This window comes from Helianthus annuus, chromosome 12 (assembly GCF_002127325.2).
Source record: "Helianthus annuus cultivar XRQ/B chromosome 12, HanXRQr2.0-SUNRISE, whole genome shotgun sequence".
Lineage (NCBI taxonomy): Eukaryota > Viridiplantae > Streptophyta > Magnoliopsida > Asterales > Asteraceae > Helianthus > Helianthus annuus.
In genome coordinates this window covers 88,661,665-88,680,838 of record NC_035444.2, presented here as the reverse complement: position 1 = coordinate 88,680,838, position 19,174 = coordinate 88,661,665, and the positions used below count along the sequence as shown (strand labels likewise).

The 19,174-nt window shown below is 38.8% G+C and overlaps 1 protein-coding gene and 1 long non-coding RNA gene across 2 annotated transcripts; both read left to right on the top strand.

The window, feature by feature from the left end:
* The first annotated feature begins 14,737 nt into the window (after positions 1-14,737).
* LOC118485083 (secreted RxLR effector protein 161-like) lies at positions 14,738-15,232 on the top strand. The gene is made up of 2 exons (XM_035981328.1): positions 14,738-14,871; positions 14,962-15,232. Exons 1-2 carry the CDS (start codon positions 14,738-14,740, stop codon positions 15,230-15,232), a joined length of 405 nt encoding a protein of 134 aa, XP_035837221.1.
* A 1,541-nt stretch (positions 15,233-16,773) lies between these two features.
* On the top strand, positions 16,774-17,676 carry LOC110895376. The gene is made up of 2 exons (XR_002567092.1): positions 16,774-17,029; positions 17,362-17,676. It is a non-coding gene; the product is annotated as an uncharacterized LOC110895376 (long non-coding RNA).
* Positions 17,677-19,174: the final 1,498 nt, after the last annotated feature.

Sequence of the window (19,174 nt, the reverse complement as noted above, 5' to 3'; positions counted from 1 at the left end):
CAGCTGAGTTATAGCTCTGGTTATGCATACAAATGACAAAAATACAGTTTGACTTTTACCAAAAAAGTCAACCACAAACCACATGAAGCTGTTATTTACTTTCCAAATAACTTTCTATAGGGGAAATCACATATAAGAACATGGGACAATGCGAATGGTTGAATATCATACAAAGTAAAAATAATAATAATAACAAACAGATCTCCATAGATAGCGCGTAATTACCCACTATTTTAGATCAAGAAAAAAAAATGTATAAAAAAGACAAGAATACAAACGTGTAACATCAGTTCCAAACGATTCTTCTTCTTCACTTGTGATTCCTGCTTTGAAGGTGAGTTGGCACCATTTATCTGATCACACCCCCCAGCGCCTTCTTTTTTCCAAAACACATGTAGTGCACCCTATGGTGATGTTACAATGAACCATAAGTAACATGCGGATGCACATGTCTTTGCAGATTTTAACAACGTATAAAACCATACATGTGTAAACGGTGGTCAAAGTTCTAGATATTGGACTGATACAGTGTCCTCTTTTTCAAGCATGTTCCTCCTCAAAACTGTGGGATGATCAAGTATAATTATGAGTTGACAATAAACATTTAATGGGGACGATTAAAGAACTCTTAATATTTTGTGTGCAAATCTTAAGATACTTAAAGATATCCTTTGTCGTTTTTCTTGGTCATATTTGTAGTGCAAATCTTAATATTTGATTGTAGATATATACTTATATCTCTTTTCAACGTCAAAATTCTTTTAATCTTGTCGTCTGTGGGACTTGAACCCAAGACATCCTCCTTCCAAACGTAGGTATTTAAAGGTTTTGTCTTAACCAATCGACTACCACCCCATTTATATTTATATCTTTTACTTAGAAAAGTATACATAAAAGTATTCACGTCTTTAATATGAGTGCCAATACTATATCATGACTTTAATATGAATGTCGGGCCAACTGACGTTACCATATCATGGTTTACCGCGTCAACAGGTTATACAACCTAGTTGACTTAAAACACAAAATATGAGAAGTTAGAAGTGTTATCTAACATATTAAAATGTGGAAATAAGGGAGAGGTGGGTGTTTGCCTTGGGTAACCAATTGCAAAAGAAAATTCCAGAAACTTGAGAGGGAGTGAGTCAATTGTGGTTAGTGGTAACCATGGTAAAATAAGTAATGAGCACCATATAAATTATTTAAAAAGATGATTATGCATACTGATGAGGTAACGTCCTCGCTACCGCACCACACAAGGTAGGACGAGCTATCCGTCTCCCGACCCGACCACTCCACACTCAAGATCGGACTAGCCGTCCGTTGCTTGGTCTGACCATACACTCATAAGTAACCCCCCGCATCTCTCTATAACTAACTGGGGTCTACACCATGAAAGCGACTGGTCCGACCTGGACCACTTTTCCACACAGTCCAATCCTAAAGGTATAAATACCCTCTCACGCTTCAGAGAACCCAACCACACACCGAATCACCATTTCCCCTATCTCTCATTGTACTCTTACAAACACTTATCCTTACACCGGAGATTGGTCACAGAGAGAACGATGGTTTTTCTTTGGTTCTGTCCGGCTCATAGCAGGCTAGAATTTGAGTCTACACATACCATTGACCCGCTTTCTCAAATTGATAACATGTTAATTAAATTAATCAACCCTCATTTTAGTAGCTTTAAAAACACGTACACCAGTACCTTTTAATCAAAATTGGATAGGAAAGTTGTAAAATTCAAATTGTGTAATTGAGGTCAAGACCCACTCTTATGGTTAAGGTTTTTCGTAATTAAAATTAAGGGAACTGGCTATGCATTGACTAGGGGCGGCTTGACATTGTTATGTTAGATATTATGTCCGGTTTGATAAGTCAACGCTGCCGACCGGGTCTTGACCCGTAAGAGTTACACCTTGGGCAATGAACTAAAAATCCACTTAACCCGTTTAACTGGTAATTACGAACAACATACAAGACAGATCATAATTATTTATGATCATAAACGGGTATTAACGGAGAGACGGGTACGTGGACCGGGTGAGACAAGAACACTCTTGCATTGCCACTTGTCGCGCACCTAAATCTCGGCCAATGGCATTGCATGCAAAGAATCTTCCACCACTTGGCATTCATGCAAAAGAGGTCCATGTCTATTTAAATGGTGGGTCTTGCATTTTGAGGAATAAGTGTTGCATGAACAAATGTAGAGAACACCAAAAATGCTCTCAACAACACCCAAAACACAACTGGCCACCAAGACCGCCGTGGGCCGCCGCCGTCGCCGCCCTGCTGCCGCCGTCGCCGCCCCGTCTCCGCCATCGCCTGCTGCCGCCGGCCTGCCGCCGCTGTTTTCCGCGGTCGGCCGCCGCTTGGCGCCGCCTCGTTCGCCGCGTTTCGTTGGTTCGTTTACTAGCACTCGTTCGTTGAACCTTGGTGTCTCGACCGGTTAATCATTAATCGAGGTATAATCTTTCTCATCGGTAGTTAAATATATTTTCACCGTGCTCGTATTTGTATGTAACCGGATCCTGTCGGGTTTCGTTTTGTTGATAATTAGTTTATATTTCCGCTGCGTTTTATTAATTAACTCGTTTAATTAATTAACTATTATTTATTGAACCGGGTTTTTGATAAATAAAATTTTGACCGATCACCACGGAAACCCAACAGTGGTATCAGAGCCTTGGTTACAACATACGAGTCGGTAACGGTTCTTTTAACCGGAATTAGAACACAAACTTTATTTATTTAAAGTTTCTGATCTAGTTTTTTTTAAGGGCACTTTATTGTTGGTCAATATTTTATTTGTTTTGCTTGACCAAAACATTGCCCGGTTTTATTTTGTGATTGTTGTGCGATATGTAAATCCGGCCCGACCTTTTTTTTTATGGTTTTATATTTTATTCGGTTGTGTAATTATTATTTTTGGCCACCGAGATGGTTCAAAGTTGTAATAGTTTAGTTTATGGTTTTGGCCCGTCTTGTGGTTCAAAGTTGTAATAGATAGTTTTTTTTTGTCTTTGTTATATTTACTTGTTAAATATTGTTGATACGAAGACCCGAAGCAAAACCGAATGCCAAGAGGAGTCTTGGAGTTAGTGGGAGTCGTTCAAGACAACAAGATGCACTCAAGTCCATCCTTGTGGTTGTTTGTGTGTTGTGATCCCGTGACCCGTTTGATCTTGCTATTAGGCTCTAGCAAGATCGAACAATTTTGGCCATATGTATTTACATATTTATCTTGCTATTGTGGTTGCTTTTATCTTATAAATTGTTATAACGTAATCAACCTAAATACCAACATGATTTTAAAAGGAGTTTTAAAATATTAAAACAATCACATTAAAACAAGTTCTAAATTGTTTTTACAACTTGTTAAATTTTTTTTTTATTATAAAACAAAGGTTTTTTTGAAACAAATAATAACCAATTAAGTTTTGCAAATTAAATTAGTTTTTATTTTCCAAAACTATTAACTTAATAGTTCTCTATTAACTTAAAATTGGTTATTCCAAGTCGCGACAAACCTAGTTTTATAGGTTATCTAAAACTATTTGTCCCGAGAGGTGAAAGGGTCCTTTTGGTTATGTCGCAAATTTAATATCTAAATTAAAACCGACTATAACGATCCTATTTGGTAAAAATTAAAATCAATAGTCTATGCCATCCTACTACTAGTAACACTTGGGGCATAATGCGAACCATCAGTGTTGGAGCCACAGCACGACACTTGGTGTCTAGTTTATCCTTCCAAGGTGCAAGGGCTTCGTCGACACATCCGACCCTTCCACATGTGACCGTTTTAGGACGACTATTACTTTTCTTCTCGTGTTACGTGCCCCAGCTGTCTTGAGAACAAAAGTGGCATAGATGAGGCCAAACGTATCAATGCAAGGACAATAGGTTATCCTCGCAGCCTCATAAACCTTGGGAGTTGTGCTTTTCTCACAATTAACAATCGTTGTCAGTCCGCTTGAACCTCTTGCTAATGTTGCGTGCCCCAGCCGCCTTTGGAAAGAGCTTCTAACCGGATTCTCATTCCTTATCGTCTCACCTCACGAAATAAGGAGATATACATCGAAAATACTAATTAAAATCACCTTGCTTATATAACATATGTCTAATGAAAACAACTCCTTCATTTTTTAAGTCTATACTTGAAAAGGAAAAGAAATAAAACTTTGAATAACACCAACCTTCTCGAATGGCACCGTAATCTGATAATAGTTCTCAAGTTGGAGGAAAAGCTGTATATCTTAGATGGCCCAGTCCCTACCGAGCCTGAAAGTAATTCTGCTACTGCTTGCAAGGCACTGGAGAAACATAACGAGGATGCTGTTGAGGTAGCCTGCCTTATGAAAGCCACCATGTCTCCTGAACTTCAGAAGAACATGGAAGATAAGGATGCTTATGACATGATCCAGCAACTGAAAGGCATGTTCCAGAAACAAGCCCGACAAGAGCGATATGACACCATGAAACAGCTCATAAGCTATGAAATGCTGGAAGGATCATGTATCAGTATTCATGTGCTAAAGATGAAAGGATACATTGACCAGATGAACAAACTTGGTCATTCCACAAAACCAACCAAGTTCTAATGGTCAAGTCTAGTGGTGTTAAGAAGCCCAATAACAAGAAAAGGAAACATAAGAGCAAAGGCAAGAGAAAAGTTGTTGTTGCTGCCAGAAATGCCACCACCAACAAGCATGTTGCAAAACCACACCCTCCTAGGAGCGTCAGTGCTTTGAATGCAACCAAATAGGGCACTTAAAGGGAAACTGCCCACGGTATCTAGCCAAGCTGAATATGAACAAGACCAATAACATTGGCACTTCTTCCGATATTCTCGTTTATGTTATCGAACTTTTCACTGTTTCTGGCAACATATGGGTATATGATACCGGATGTGGTTACCACATCTTTAATGTCTTGCAAGAGCCTGAAAAGTGAAAGAAACTGAAACAAGGCCGCCTGTAAACTCATAGTTGGTAATAGAAAGAGAGTTCCAGTTCTTCCAACTGGAACCGTTTTATTTTTTCATGTTCCCCTGGCCTTGTAGTTACTTTAAATAACTGTTTATATGCATCTGGTTTGACCAGAAACATTATTTCAGTTTCTTCATTGTTTGAACAAGGATTCAATTCAAGTACGTTTTTAAATGGTTTTTCTATTTTAGCCTACTTGAAGGATGTCTTTTATTTTGAGGCTAAACCTCGAAATGGCATTTATGATATTGATGTTCAAACAAGTAATAACATATATCATCTTTCTAAGCGTAACAAAGCCGGTATGAATGAAACGCATTTAAGGCATTGCTGACTTGGCTACATAAGTAAGGCATGCATAAAATGGCTCCAGTCTGAGGGGATTCTTGAATCCACTAGACAGGACTCCTTTGATGATTGCGAATCTTGCTTAGCTGGAAAAACTCACAAAGCACCCCTTCACCGATGTTGGTGAACGGATCAATGGTCTTCTAGAACTCATTCACATGATGTATATGGTCCTTTCAGAACCATGTCTAGAAACCATGAACAAAAACCAGCTTGATAGAAAGATAAAAGTACTTCGATCAGATCGAGGTGGTGAATACCTCAGCTTTGAATTTCTAAATCATCTAAAAGAGTGTGGAATAGTTTCACAAACCTCTCCACCTGGCACACCCTAACTTAATGGCGTGAGTGAAAGGTGAAATCAAACTCTACTTGATATGGTTTGATCGATGATGTATAGAACTAACTTGCCTCACTCCTTTTGGATCATGCTCTTATGACCGCTACCCGCACTGTCAACTTGTGTAGGATCATTTGCTGACCCGAACGAGTCGTTCAGAGGTTAACTCTTGCGTTTCAGATGCGGAATAATAAAAAATGCAAGTAGATATAGCTTGTTCTTCCTCCTAATTGCTTGTTGTATTGATTAGAAACGTTTTACAGCTCAAACGTCACACCGGCAGAGCTTCGGCGTGGAATACAAAGACTTCATTACTTAGGATCGCTCTAATCACACCTATATATAGTGTTCTGGGTCCGCTCATGTGGACATGTGACACATGTGCGGTCCAGGCTAGTTCACATAAGCGATCCACAAGTAACAAATAAGCGACCCACATATCTAAAGACCCTATGAGCGATCCTAACTCCTAACACCTATACAGACTCCTGTTTTCTCGTATTTCGTGCCCTATGCTATACAATACAATGTAAGACCTGATCCTAGACACCTAGACGGAATCAACAGATGTAGTGCACCAACAGACTCCCCCTCAGATGTTGATGGAGTCGCCAACACACCTTGACTTCAATGCTGTGTCTTCATATCTTCAAGCTGGATCAGTCTCTGGGCTTTCTCTTCTTTCACTCTACAGACTCCCCCTCTCGATTTACTGGCATTCTTTTGTTCTTCAGTAACATCTTCAGGATCTTTGTCTGGCTTTCAAACACTCTAATTCTCTTGATCAGATCTCTTGATTCCTTAAGTTCATCAGCATCAATTGATAACCAAAATCTTCAGAATCAGAATCGATCAACCTGGCTCTCCTCTAATCTTTAGAAACCAAAACCTGATTACCTGTACAATCTTAACCTAGAAATAAATTTTCTAATTTTATCACATATCAAATACCTATGCACCAACATATGACTCCCCTCAAAACACTCTATGATGAACCACTTGAAGAAGGTTAGATTAATACAAACATTTAGATTTTCACAAACACTCCCCCTCAAATTCTGCTCATCATGTTTAGCACTCGGAATTTTGAAAATCAGTTTTCCAACGTCAGTTGTCGAAAATCTTTTTGACTTTTTCAAAGAAAAAAATATGCTAAAACACACACTAAAATCTTTTTGGATTTTTGAGAGAAATTATCTGACATCACTAGAAAATACAAACATATAGAAATGTAATATTTTTTGTGAGTTCGTGCAAGAGGATCATATCAGTTTATGAGACAAATCACCAACACCGTTAAGCTTGACTTCATTTTAAGCTTTAAACAATTTACCTAGATTGTCAGTATATTTGTCCTCTTAAATTCTCAACACAAATTTCAATCGATTCGAGATACGATATTAATGTTTTAGAGACTTAAACTTAATTGTGTATCACTCCACTTGAATATACTCCCGTATCCAGATCCCAAATATTCAGTCTTACAGGTGAGTATACCACAGCTGATATCTGTAAATGGGTTAAATGCGAAACCGTGAGAGCTCAGGTCAGAACTTCCGTTCAGCAGAGAGATGACGGCTCGACTTTTGGTGGGTCCCCTTTAGAGGATCTTTTTGCATTTCAACAGCAGCGACTATCAATTTTATTGTTTCATCAGCATGCTGAGGGCGAAGCTTATGTTTCAAAGCTTTAGCAGAAAGTATTATCCGGGGACTAGGTCAGTACTTCCATACAGCAGAAGTCCCGGGATAATACCCCAGATATCACTGAGTATAAAGACCTAGTATCTCAGAATATGGGACCTTTCAAACAAGATTTCGGGGGTTACCCATATATTCAAGAATAGTTACCCACGAATTAAGCAAGTTTGAATTAGGTTTATATCTCGATTTCAATTTACTAAATGTGCGAAAATCTACTGACACATCCGCAATAAGATTGTTTAACACTTTTTAGACTTTACATTTCTTTAGCGTGCCGTGATAGTCCACTGATGTACTATCATTTCCTCTTTTTCGCAACAAAACTCATTTTCGAATTTTATCATGTTTTTGGCTTTTTCAAATTTTCAAATGTTTTTGGATTTTCTGAAATTTCCTTACTCCCCCTAAAATGCAAACACATTTTAAAGAAAATTTGAAAACTTCTAAACTCTTAACCCACTAAGAACATAAAAATAAAACCAACTGTACAGAAACTTGACAACTGACACTGAATCACATCAAATCGCCATTCACTAGGCATAAACAATCTGAACTCCCCCTATCACAAACCATTTTCTCATTTAGATTTCAAAACACTTAAGTTTGTTTTAATCAAAATGATTTTTCCGGAAAATGAATTTGTGTTGATAACAATCACTTGTAGGTCTATCTATTAAAAACGGGGATGTGGTTCATCATCTTGTCTATCTTTTGCCAAATATAGTAAATCAAGCACAATTTAATGTCCCTGATTTACCATTTGCATTTAATAACCTTCTGTACCACTTGTAAATGTAATTACTTCAAAGTATCCAAACATCTCAAAATTTAACCACAAATACCACTTGTGGGATCAAGATTACCACTTGTAGATACCCAAAAACTATCACTTGTAGGAATGTTACGTCTACATCACCATTTTACCAAACAAGATGCCGATTCCTGCTTCGCAATTACCAACCTGGAAGCTCCGGCGTAGTCCTTTCACCTGCAAAACATTCAAACATTAATTACAAACATTCAAACTCATACGTCAAAAACTAGAATGATGCCGATTCCTGATTCACGATATAAACTTGGGATCTCTGGCGTAGTCCTTCGACTATTCTGGGAAACAAACTTCCCTCCAAGTCTTCTCAGACTTGAGGGCTTTCAGCTCTTGAGCCGTAGGGTTGTATGTCGCCTTTTTAGTTGCGTAAAAATCTTTTACCCCTTTAGCTCTCCCACTCAACATTTTCCCAAATATTTTCTTAACATTTCCGTTGAATGTTTTCTCGACATCAAATTCTTTTTCTTCATTATAAAATTGATTTGAAATTTCAATTTTACCAATTTTCTTTTTAACTTCTTCAAATTTCTGTGATGGAAAAACATCATCATTCACTGAAATTTTCTCCACAACTTGTGGCTCTTCTGGCTTTGTGGAACCAGATTCATTGCCGACCTTTTCTACTACCTTTTTTGCAACCCACACTTGGTTGTCATTTCCTTTTCTTTTGTAAAATTTTGTCTTCGAACATTCCCCAACCTCATGTTTCGTATTTTCAAAAATTTTAGATTTTTCAACAACTTTTTCTTTCATCTTCTGAGAAACTCCCTGTTTTGTTTTGATATCTTTTGGACAATTCGATGCAATGTGACCAGCTTCATTGCATTTCAAACAGGTTTGAGTATTTCTCGGATGAAATACTCCAGTTCCATTCTTTCTCCTCTCAGCAAGAAACTCTTTGTTAGACTGTCTCCAAAATGGTTTCTGCTGTTCATCTTCAGAGCTTCCACCTGACACAAATTCAGATTTTGTTTTAGAATTTTTCATATTTTTATCATTTTCTGGTGGAATATAACCAAGACCTTTCTTTTTATAGCTACGATTTTGGTTAGGTTTCTTTTGAAAACCAGGACCAAAATTGTAACTTTTTTTCTTGTTTAGACGTTGTTGAACTCTAGAAGTATATTTTTTAGGTTTATCAAAACTTTTCAAAACCTTTAATTCAGGAATATTTACCTCTACTAATTTGAAAGTTTTGTTGATTAATTCTGTTTTAATACTCATTATCGGAAAATCTTTGTTGTAATATAATTTGTCAGAACTATTCAAAGTATATACAACTTCGAATGTTTCATCATTCAAATCTGCCTTTGATAACAAAAATTCTTTACTATTAAACCGTTTAGTCGACGAATTTTGACTGTTGACTGACGACTTTGGCTTTTCAGACTCAGATTTCGACTCTGTCTCCTCATCAGTATCCAACACCTGATCGACCACCTTTTTGATTAATTCAGACTCATGATCAGTATCGGATGAGGTAAACGTCACATCAATGTTTTCTGGTAAAACTTCAGTTGTGTCGGTTTTAAGCTTTATATTGACTGCTTTTGCAAGTTGCTCCTCATTTGGTTTCCTAGGTGAATACCCATCCCAAATTGGAGGTGGACACTTGTTATAGCTAACAGTCGGTTTCTTACCACAATCTTTCTTTTCTTTCGGCTTCTCATCTTGAAAAGCTTCCATACCTGCAACAGTTGGGTAAACACGATCAATAAGATAATCAGAGGTAGAATAACTCAATAATAACCTCCTAATCCTCTCATTTTCAATCTTTTCAGTTTCCAACTCTTGCTTCCATTTAGCACTTTCTTCAATGTAGAAATTTATAGCTTTTTGCTTCGACATTAAAGTTGCATTCATCATAGTCAACGCCTGTTCTCTTTCTGTGTTTGTCTTTTGGAGACCAGTTACTGTTTTGTTCAAGACATCGTACGATTCTTTTAAGTAGTTTAGATTGAACAATAACTGCTCTTTCTTCTTTTCGTACTCAGCTATGATGTCGTCTTTGGCTGCACAATCCTTGCATGCTTCCAGACACTTCTCACATGGCTTGACAACTTCAATAATCTTCTCAACTTCGATTGTTTTAATAACTTCAACCACTTTTTCTACTTCGATCACCTTTTCTACTTCTTTCACAACCTCACCAATCTTCTTAACAACATTTTCAGCATTCTGAACATCACCTTCAGATTCAGATTGTTGTTCTTTAGCAGCTTGTTTCTCTTTCAGTTTCTCCATTCTTTCTGCAAAATAAAAATGAAAACTTTCAGGAGACAGATGAAATTTTGCAATATTTATATGTTTCTCTTCCTCATCATCACTGCTACTATGATCTGGTGATTGATCAAATTGAACTGATTTTTCAGAATCAGCATCAGATACACTAGAATCAGATGGTGTTTTGTCAAATACAACATCCTGTTCTTGAACAGTTTCATCTTGTACAATTTCATCTGAACTATCTGAAACATCCCCAGAGTGTTCTGAAAGTCTATCAGTACTATCTGAACTTTCATCAGATGACACAGACTTTTCATCTCCACTTGACATATTTTCTCCAATAGATCTCATCCAAGTAGCAAACAAATTTGGCTCTCGGACGATCTTGGCAATGAAAGCTTTAAAACCTCCCTTTTCATCCACGAACATATCCCAACTGAAACCTTCTGGTAGTTTCTCATCATCTTGATCGATAACACGTTCTGCTGTGGCTTCAGATGATATGTAATCACTCCAGCTGAAATCTACCAAACATGCTCTCTTGGGATCTTCAATCTTTCTCCCATGAGCTGTCTGAGGTTCTTGGGATTGACCGACTTGCTGATAGATAGCTTTGCGGTAGTAATCATCTTTCCCGAACGGATTCTGTGCTCCGCTAGCTTCTCTTCCTTTGCACTCCCGCTTGAAATGGCCTTTCTCCCTGCATCGAAAACAAGTAACTTTAGATTTATCAAAACCTAAAGTAGAAACATGTGCATCAAGAAAGTCATTTCTCCCGGTAATGGTTTTGAATTTTTCAGCTCGACGAAGAACACTAGCAAGACACCATTTGATATCCATGAGTTCCATTTCCTCGGCGTCTATTTGATCGTAATCCTCTTTGGTGAGCATAGGATTTCCGATCCGACTAGCAACAAGACCTTCATAAGATAACAGAACAGAACCCAGAAGTGCCATATGGTCTTTTGCAGTGTCTTCAGAGAAGCTTTGACCTTCTGGAAGGTTGAGAGCTATGTTGCACTGAATCACATATCCGTTTCCAGTTTTTGTACTCTGAGACTGAAAACTTGTGTTAGTCTCTTTCGGATTCACACTCGGAAACGATGAAAACCCGATGCTGCTCTTGTTTGAACCCTGATCAACTTTTTCTGATGAATCTCCAGTACTCAAAGCGGTTTGAATCTTTGGGCTTTTTTCAACTTCAGAAACTGGAATACTACCTTTATAGTACATTTTAACATCCTGTTGACCACTCGGGTTATTCATCCTGGCTATCTTCTGTTGTTCCAGATCCTGTCCCTCTATTTTCTCAATAAACTGACCAATTGTTAGTTTTTCATAAACACCCGTGTTTTTCAATATCATCAAATACGTTCCCCACTCTTTCTGAGGTAACGCATCAGCCAACTTATCAACCCATTCCTCACGACCTTTTTCAACTCCCAACATTGATAACGATCGCACTAAGTGGCAGTATTTCTCGATTAGCTTTTTAGTATCCTCTCCCGGCAAACTGCTAAACAAATCAAATTCCTTTTTAAGCAATGCCTTCTTGCTTTTGAGCATACTTTCACTACCCTCGAATTTTACTTTAAGAGCATCCCAAATAGATTTAGCAGTTTTGTCATGCTGTAGCAAAATGAATATATCTTCTTTAATCGCCTGCTGTAACAAACTGATCATCATTTTTTCTGCTCTATACATTGCACGTTCTTGTTCTGAGAATTCAGATATCTGTTTAATGACTTGCAACTCTGTTCGAGGCAATGTGTACTTTTCCAATATGCATTCCCACGATCTGAGATGATTTGCCTGAACCCAGTTTTCAAACCGATCCTTCCACCCATAATACTCCTCAATGCTCATCAATTTCGGGGGCTTTTGAGTTGTTCCCGTCTCATTTTCTAAGTTCATTGCTTGAGCAATTGCGGCTGGAGTAGTTGATGTAGCAAAGGCGTTGTAAAACTCAGAATTCATGATGACTTAACAAGATTTTCAAGGCAACTGACAGAAAAGCGATTCAGAGAAATTCTTAGGAGCGGTCCAGTACAATGTCTTTGAAGCAGATCAGAAAACTACACTCGAGCGGTCCAGGTGACTAATTTTCGAGCGATCCAAGATCTGTCTTTCAAGCGGTCCAAGGATGTTCTAAGGGCGGTCCAGAAAGGAACAAATGAGCGATCCAGAAATATGCACACGAGCGGTCCAGACACTAGTTTGGAGCGAACCAGACTCAAAACTGTACGAATGAGCGATCCGAACTATCAACTTTCGAGCGGTCCGGTAGCAACCAAGTACGCTCGAGCGATCCAGGATAACAATTTGGAGCGGTTCATGATGACGTCATTTGAGCGGTCCACATTACGAACATGATTTGATCCCTAAAAACTTTGAATTTTTGCTTTAGACTTTCCAGGGTTTGTCTAGATATGATAATGAACAAACTGTGAGATTTTGAATGAATTTCAACCGTGAAATCTCCCCGAATCAGAAAAAAAGGTGTAGAAGTGAGAAGAGACAGTGAAATCCGGCTATAATCTGTAGAAAACCTCCTCCCAAGCTCTGATACCACTTGTAGGATCATTTGCTGACCCGAACGAGTCGTTCAGAGGTTAACTCTTGCGTTTCAGATGCGGAATAATAAGAAATGCAAGTAGATATAGCTTGTTCTTCCTCCTAATTGCTTGTTGTATTGATTAGAAACGTTTTACAGCTCAAACGTCACACCGGCAGAGCTTCGGCGTGGAATACAAAGACTTCATTACTTAGGATCGCTCTAATCACACCTATATATAGTGTTCTGGGTCCGCTCATGTGGACATGTGACACATGTGCGGTCCAGGCTAGTTCACATAAGCGATCCACAAGTAACAAATAAGCGACCCACATATCTAAAGACCCTATGAGCGATCCTAACTCCTAACACCTATACAGACTCCTGTTTTCTCGTATTTCGTGCCCTATGCTATACAATACAATGTAAGACCTGATCCTAGACACCTAGACGGAATCAACAGATGTAGTGCACCAACAACTTGACTCCGACTAAAAGGTAAACAAAACCGCCATATGAGATATGGCATAGGCGTAAACCCGATTTAGAATACCTTAGAGTATGGGGATGTGATGCATACATCACAAGTGATTCTGATGATAAGCTCAATCCTCAAGGCGAAAAGGTTGTTTTCGTAGGATACTATAAAAGAAGCGGATATTATTTCTACCATCCTGATGCAAATGTGATTTCCATCAAACGGAAAGGACACTTTCTCGAGGAAGAACTTCTTAATCGAGAAACTGGAAATAATGTGGTTAATCTAGAAGAAATTCGAAAACCACAAACAACCGCTAATATAGTCGGACTGTCTGATCAATAAGTAGTTGTTGCCAATGAATTAGACATAAAACACAAGCGTTTGCAGATCTAGTAGAACTCGCAAGAATCTGATAGATGTCTATGGCGTCTGAAAGGTCCCGAAGTCTTATTAGTAGCTGAGTCTAATGATGAACCTGCTAACTACGAATCTGCAATCTTAGATTCAGAATCTGAGAAATGGTAAGAAACCATGAACGTCGAGATGCAATCTATGCATGACAATCAAGTATGAGACTTGGTTGAGCTACCCCCGAATCTCGGGCAGTAGGGAGCAAATGGATTTTCAAGAGAAAAACTGATATGCATGGAAATATACACACCTATAAAGCACGGCTAGTTGCGAAGGGTTTCACTCAAACTCAAAGTATTGACTATGATGAGACCTTCTCGCCCGTTGTTACGATTAAATCAATCAGGATATTGCTTGCCATAATTGCGTACTGTGATTACGAAACATGGCAAATGGATGTCAAAACCACCTTTCTTAATAGACATTTCTCTGAAGATGTCTATATGGTTCGGCCTAAAGGTTTCGTCGATCCTAAATATCCAACTAAGGTGTACAAACCCAATAAGTCCATTTATGGACTCAAGCAAGCATCTCGTAGCTGGAATCTTCATTTTGACTAGAAGATCAAAGAGTTTGGTTTTGTCAAGAATGAAGATGAAGCTTGTGTTTACAAAAAGGTTAGTGGGAGCACCATATCATTCCTCATCCTGTATGTGGATGATATACTGATCATTGAAAATAACATCCCTATGCTTAACGAAGTTAAACACCTTTTGGGATCTTGTTTCGCAATGAAAGATCTTGGAGAAGCTGCTTATATTCTAGGAATGAAGATCTATAGGGATAGATCTAAGCAACTTCTAAGTCAAAGAACGTACATACACAAAATGATGACACGCTTCAAGATGGAAAACTCCAAGAATGGAGGTGTTCCTTTGACTAAAGAAACCGTGTTGAACAAATCGCAATCTCCTTCAACGGACATAGAAATTAAGCAAATGGAAGTAGTTCCATATGCTTCAGCGATTGGTTCAATCATGTATGCTATGTACTAGACTTAACGTCTCGTATGCTTTAAGCATGACCAGTCGTTTTCAGTACAGCCCTGGCATTGCCCATTGGACTGCAGTAAGAACATTCTGACGTACTTGAGAAGAACTAAAGATATGTTCTTGGTGTTTGGAGGAGTGGAAGAGGAGCTCACTGTAAGGTGTTACACTGATGCTGACTTCCAAAGTGACCGAGATGATTCTCGCTCACAATTAGGATTCGTATTCACTCTCAATGGAGGAGCTGTCTATTGGAAAAGCTCCAAACAGAGTGTGGTGGCGGATTCAGCCACCGAATCCGAATGTATATTTGCATCAGATGCTGCAGAAGAATCTGCTTGGATGAAGTAGTTCATCAACGACCTCGATGTGGTTTGAAGTATTCAGAAACCAATCAAGGTGTTCTGTGATAACACAGGAACCATTGCTCAAACCAAGGAGCCCAGATCACAGGGTTAAGCACATTCTAAGAAAGTTCCACTATATAAGGAAATACTGGAATGAGGAGACATCTTAATAAGCGAAATAGACACAGATCTAAACCTAGCAGACCCGTTCTCTAAACCGATGACTTAGGACAAGCTATCGGTCTTAGATTGGATAACCATTTGTTTTGATTTAGTATTTGGATGTACGAACATTCAAACAGTTGTGCCTTTTGAATTCACCTTTGATTTACTGGCTAAATACAAAGTTTGAATCTTACAGCTGTGTTCGATTTTTGTACGTTTAATCCATGAATCTTGTATTCTAAATTATCCGTAGTCGGTCAGACTCGTGGGAACGACTCTGAATTAAGACTATTCTGACTTTGGACTCAAGGAGTTGACTTCCAAACTCACAAACCTCATTATGAATGACGTTGGATATAACTCGCATCAAATCATCTTCATGGATCATGGTCATAAGATGTATTTGATTTAGGTATACTCATTTAGTATCCTCTGACCTGAGATACATATTAGAACTTTCGTTTACTAAAGACTGTTCTTTGATCAGTATCCAACGCTGTTGCGTAACTGCCAGTCATAAAGGCATTGGTTGGGAGTGTCTCTGAAGTTCAGTGGGAGTTGTATGTAGTCAAGATGAGATTCTGTACTCTTACATTATATGTAACAGTTAGACATCTGGGCGCCCTCGTTGATTCAAACTGGTGAAGTGTAAGGCCTTACCCAAACTTACTGTGTGTTTGATTGGACCACTTTGATTCTGTGAACGAGAACAATAATGATTGAACGCCATGTGAGATTGAATCTGATCCATGTCTCATTGTTCAATTGATGTCTTTTACAGAAAGGATAGATGACGAAAAATTGCCATAAGTCTACTATCTTCATGTAGCAAGCCGTTGCTAAAGAGAAGATACCTTGGTTAATGACTTTAAAGTGTCATGACCTGTTGGGGGCAGCTATGTGTAGCTAGAACACCGCTGGTTGTCTGCGTTGATATCTTATCAGAGACCGTCCAAGTGGGAGCTGTTAGATATTATGTCCGGTTCGATAAGTCAACGCTGCCGACCGGGTCTTGACCCGTAAGAGTTACACCTTGGGCAACGAACTAAAAATCCACTTAACCCGTTTAACTGGTAATTACGAACAACATACGAGACATATCATAATTATTTATGATCATAAGCGGGTATTAACGGAGAGACGGGTACGTGGACCGGGTGAGACAAGAACACTCTTGCATTGCCACTTGTCGCGCACCTAAATCTCGGCCAATGGCATTGCATGCAAAGAATCTTCCACCTCTTGTCTTGCACCTATTTTGTGCCCAATCAGAATACATGCAATTTTGCATGTCTTGACTCTTGGCATTCATGCAAAAGAGGTCCATGTCTATTTAAATGGTGGGTCTTGCATTTTGAAGAATAAGTGTTGGATGAACAAATGTAGAGAACACCAAAAATGCTCTCAACAACACCCAAAACACAACCGGCAACCAAGACCGCCGCGGGCCGCCGCCGTCGCCGCCCCGCTGCCGCCGTCGCCGCCCCGTCTCCGCCATCGCCTGTTGCCGCCGGCCTGCCACCGCTGTTTGCCGCAGTCGGCCACCGCTTGGCGCCGTTCGCCGCGTTACGTTGGTTCGTTTACTAGCACTCGTTCGTTGAACCTCGGTGTCTCGACCGGTTAGTCATTAACCGAGGTATAATATTTCTCATCGGTAGTTAAATGTATTTTCACCGTGCTCGTATTTGTATGTAACCGGATCCTGTCGGGTTTCGTTTTGTTGATCATTAGTTTATATTTCTGCTGCGTTTTATTAATTAACTCGTTTAATTAATTAACTATTATTTATTGAAGCGGGTTTTTGATAAATAAAATTTTGACCGATCACCACGAAAACCTAACATATTAACCACCCAAACTAGGGTTTGGGGCCTTAAAAATAGGGCCCCGATTTTTATTTATTAAATGTTGATATATGATAACTAATGTTTTTTTTAAAAGATAACTTATGTATATTTTTCTTTACAGGAGAGCAGCAAAGGCAAATCAGAGTCAACAAAGGTATTCCATTAATCTACAATCAACTCCTTAACTGGCTGGTTCGATCCCCATTAACTGCAAGTGAGGTGGTAAGGTTTACCCATCTTGGTGGGGTTTTTGACCGGGGTCACGGGTTCGAGCATGGCAGTCGAGATTAAATTTCCAAGAGGTGCGAGGAAGGGCTCTGCACTGCACTCCCCCTCATTCGAACCCGGGTGGCTGTGCTTCCGATAAAAAGGGTTGAAGCGCAGTCGGTAGTGAGTTTCCAATCGATCTACACCTTTCAAAAAAAAAAAAAAAAAACTTCTTAAATGGCCAATCTAGTAACTACTAATAAGTTATTATTATCATTGCAAGAAATATTCCAAAGAGGTAGTGGTGGAGTGGTTGGGAAAAAACTTGGTGTTCCTTGTGACTCAGGTTCGTCTTGGATGAGAGTCGAGATTTTACCGATTATTCCACTGTCGTGTCTTCGGACGGGTAGAGGTCGGGGTTTCGCGCATCTGGTAGAGGCAAGGGGCTGACAGCGGTCGAGTAGTCGACCTTTGCTTAAATATGTATGTAGATTATGTGATTTCATAACCAGTGGTAATACCTTACTTTTACTACCAAGCCTGGCTAGAATAAACCGATATGAATAAAATTTCTGAGGCCTGTCCGCATTGGTTCTAAATTAAAATGAGTCACATGACTTGAGTCATACGCCTTAAAGTTAAAACAACTAATCAACGTGTTAGTAACCGCCTATAGGGTATTATATTCATGATCAGTTTTAGTCACACAAAAAATATTAATCATTTCCTAAGAAGTAATTATGAGAAAAAATATGGATTTTAAATTTTAAGTTAAATACATACAAGCAAACAATAATTAAAAGTCGTAAATTTCCATAAACCAGCATGCCCAATATACTTTTGACAGCCCAGGACTAATAACATGCAAGAAAAGTATCAACTCTTCCAACTGCCAAAATTACCAAACTACCCTCCATAAAAACATAAAAACTTTCCTCATTTTTGAAACTTTCATAAAGAATCATACCCACAACAGAAAGAAGCTATCTCTCCCCTAAAAATATGGGCAACACTCCTCACCGGAGATCCTCTTACTTTTCCGGCTGTATGTCTCCATCATGTGTTCCGGTTCACGAGCAGTACACGCGCGTGAACCGGAGCACACGCACCAGGTGGAGCCAAAAGTGGCGGAATTTAATCAACAAGGTGATTAGAGAAAGCAAGAAGAGCATTTATGTATCACCAAAACCTCTCACATTTCGGTATGACGCCGTTAGCTACTCGCAGAATTTCGACGATGGTACTCATCGACGCGAGTGTTACAATCCGAATGGGCATAGGTGTGCACAAGTGTTGCCGGAATGCACGTAAGGATTATGGAGATATGGTTTTGTATATATGTTATGTTTTGGTGGTTTAGGTAAGTTTAACTGTGAGTTTATGTGCTATTAAATTAGAGCCTACATCAATATTAAGGAGTTTTGCATTTACTTGTATTTTTTCATGTAAGATTTTGGCTTGTAACCAATTAGAAATTTACTAGATTGTCATCTTATCAAATATATAAAAATATAAATGTAGGTGCGTTTTTGGGCTAAAAAACCCCTATCTGGTGCTACCATGTGTCATCTCTTAATTGGCTAAAGTGTTCGATTTGTGCTGTCGCGAGTCATCTCAAGTGTGTGCCACGTTATTTCTATGAGTTATATGATTATGAGTACATATAATTATTAGAATTTGGTTGAATAATCTATATCAAAAACAAAGTTTATTCAATTTATTTTATT

Excerpts from the sequence above, each read along its gene's own strand:
- LOC118485083 (XM_035981328.1), top strand. The coding sequence starts at position 14,738 with ATGGAAAACTCCAAGAATGGAGGTGTTCCTTTGACTAAAGAAACCGTG. Across the intron at positions 14,872-14,961 it reads TCAGCGATTGGTTCAATCAT|TAAGAACATTCTGACGTACT; the intron begins GTATGCTATGTA and ends ATTGGACTGCAG.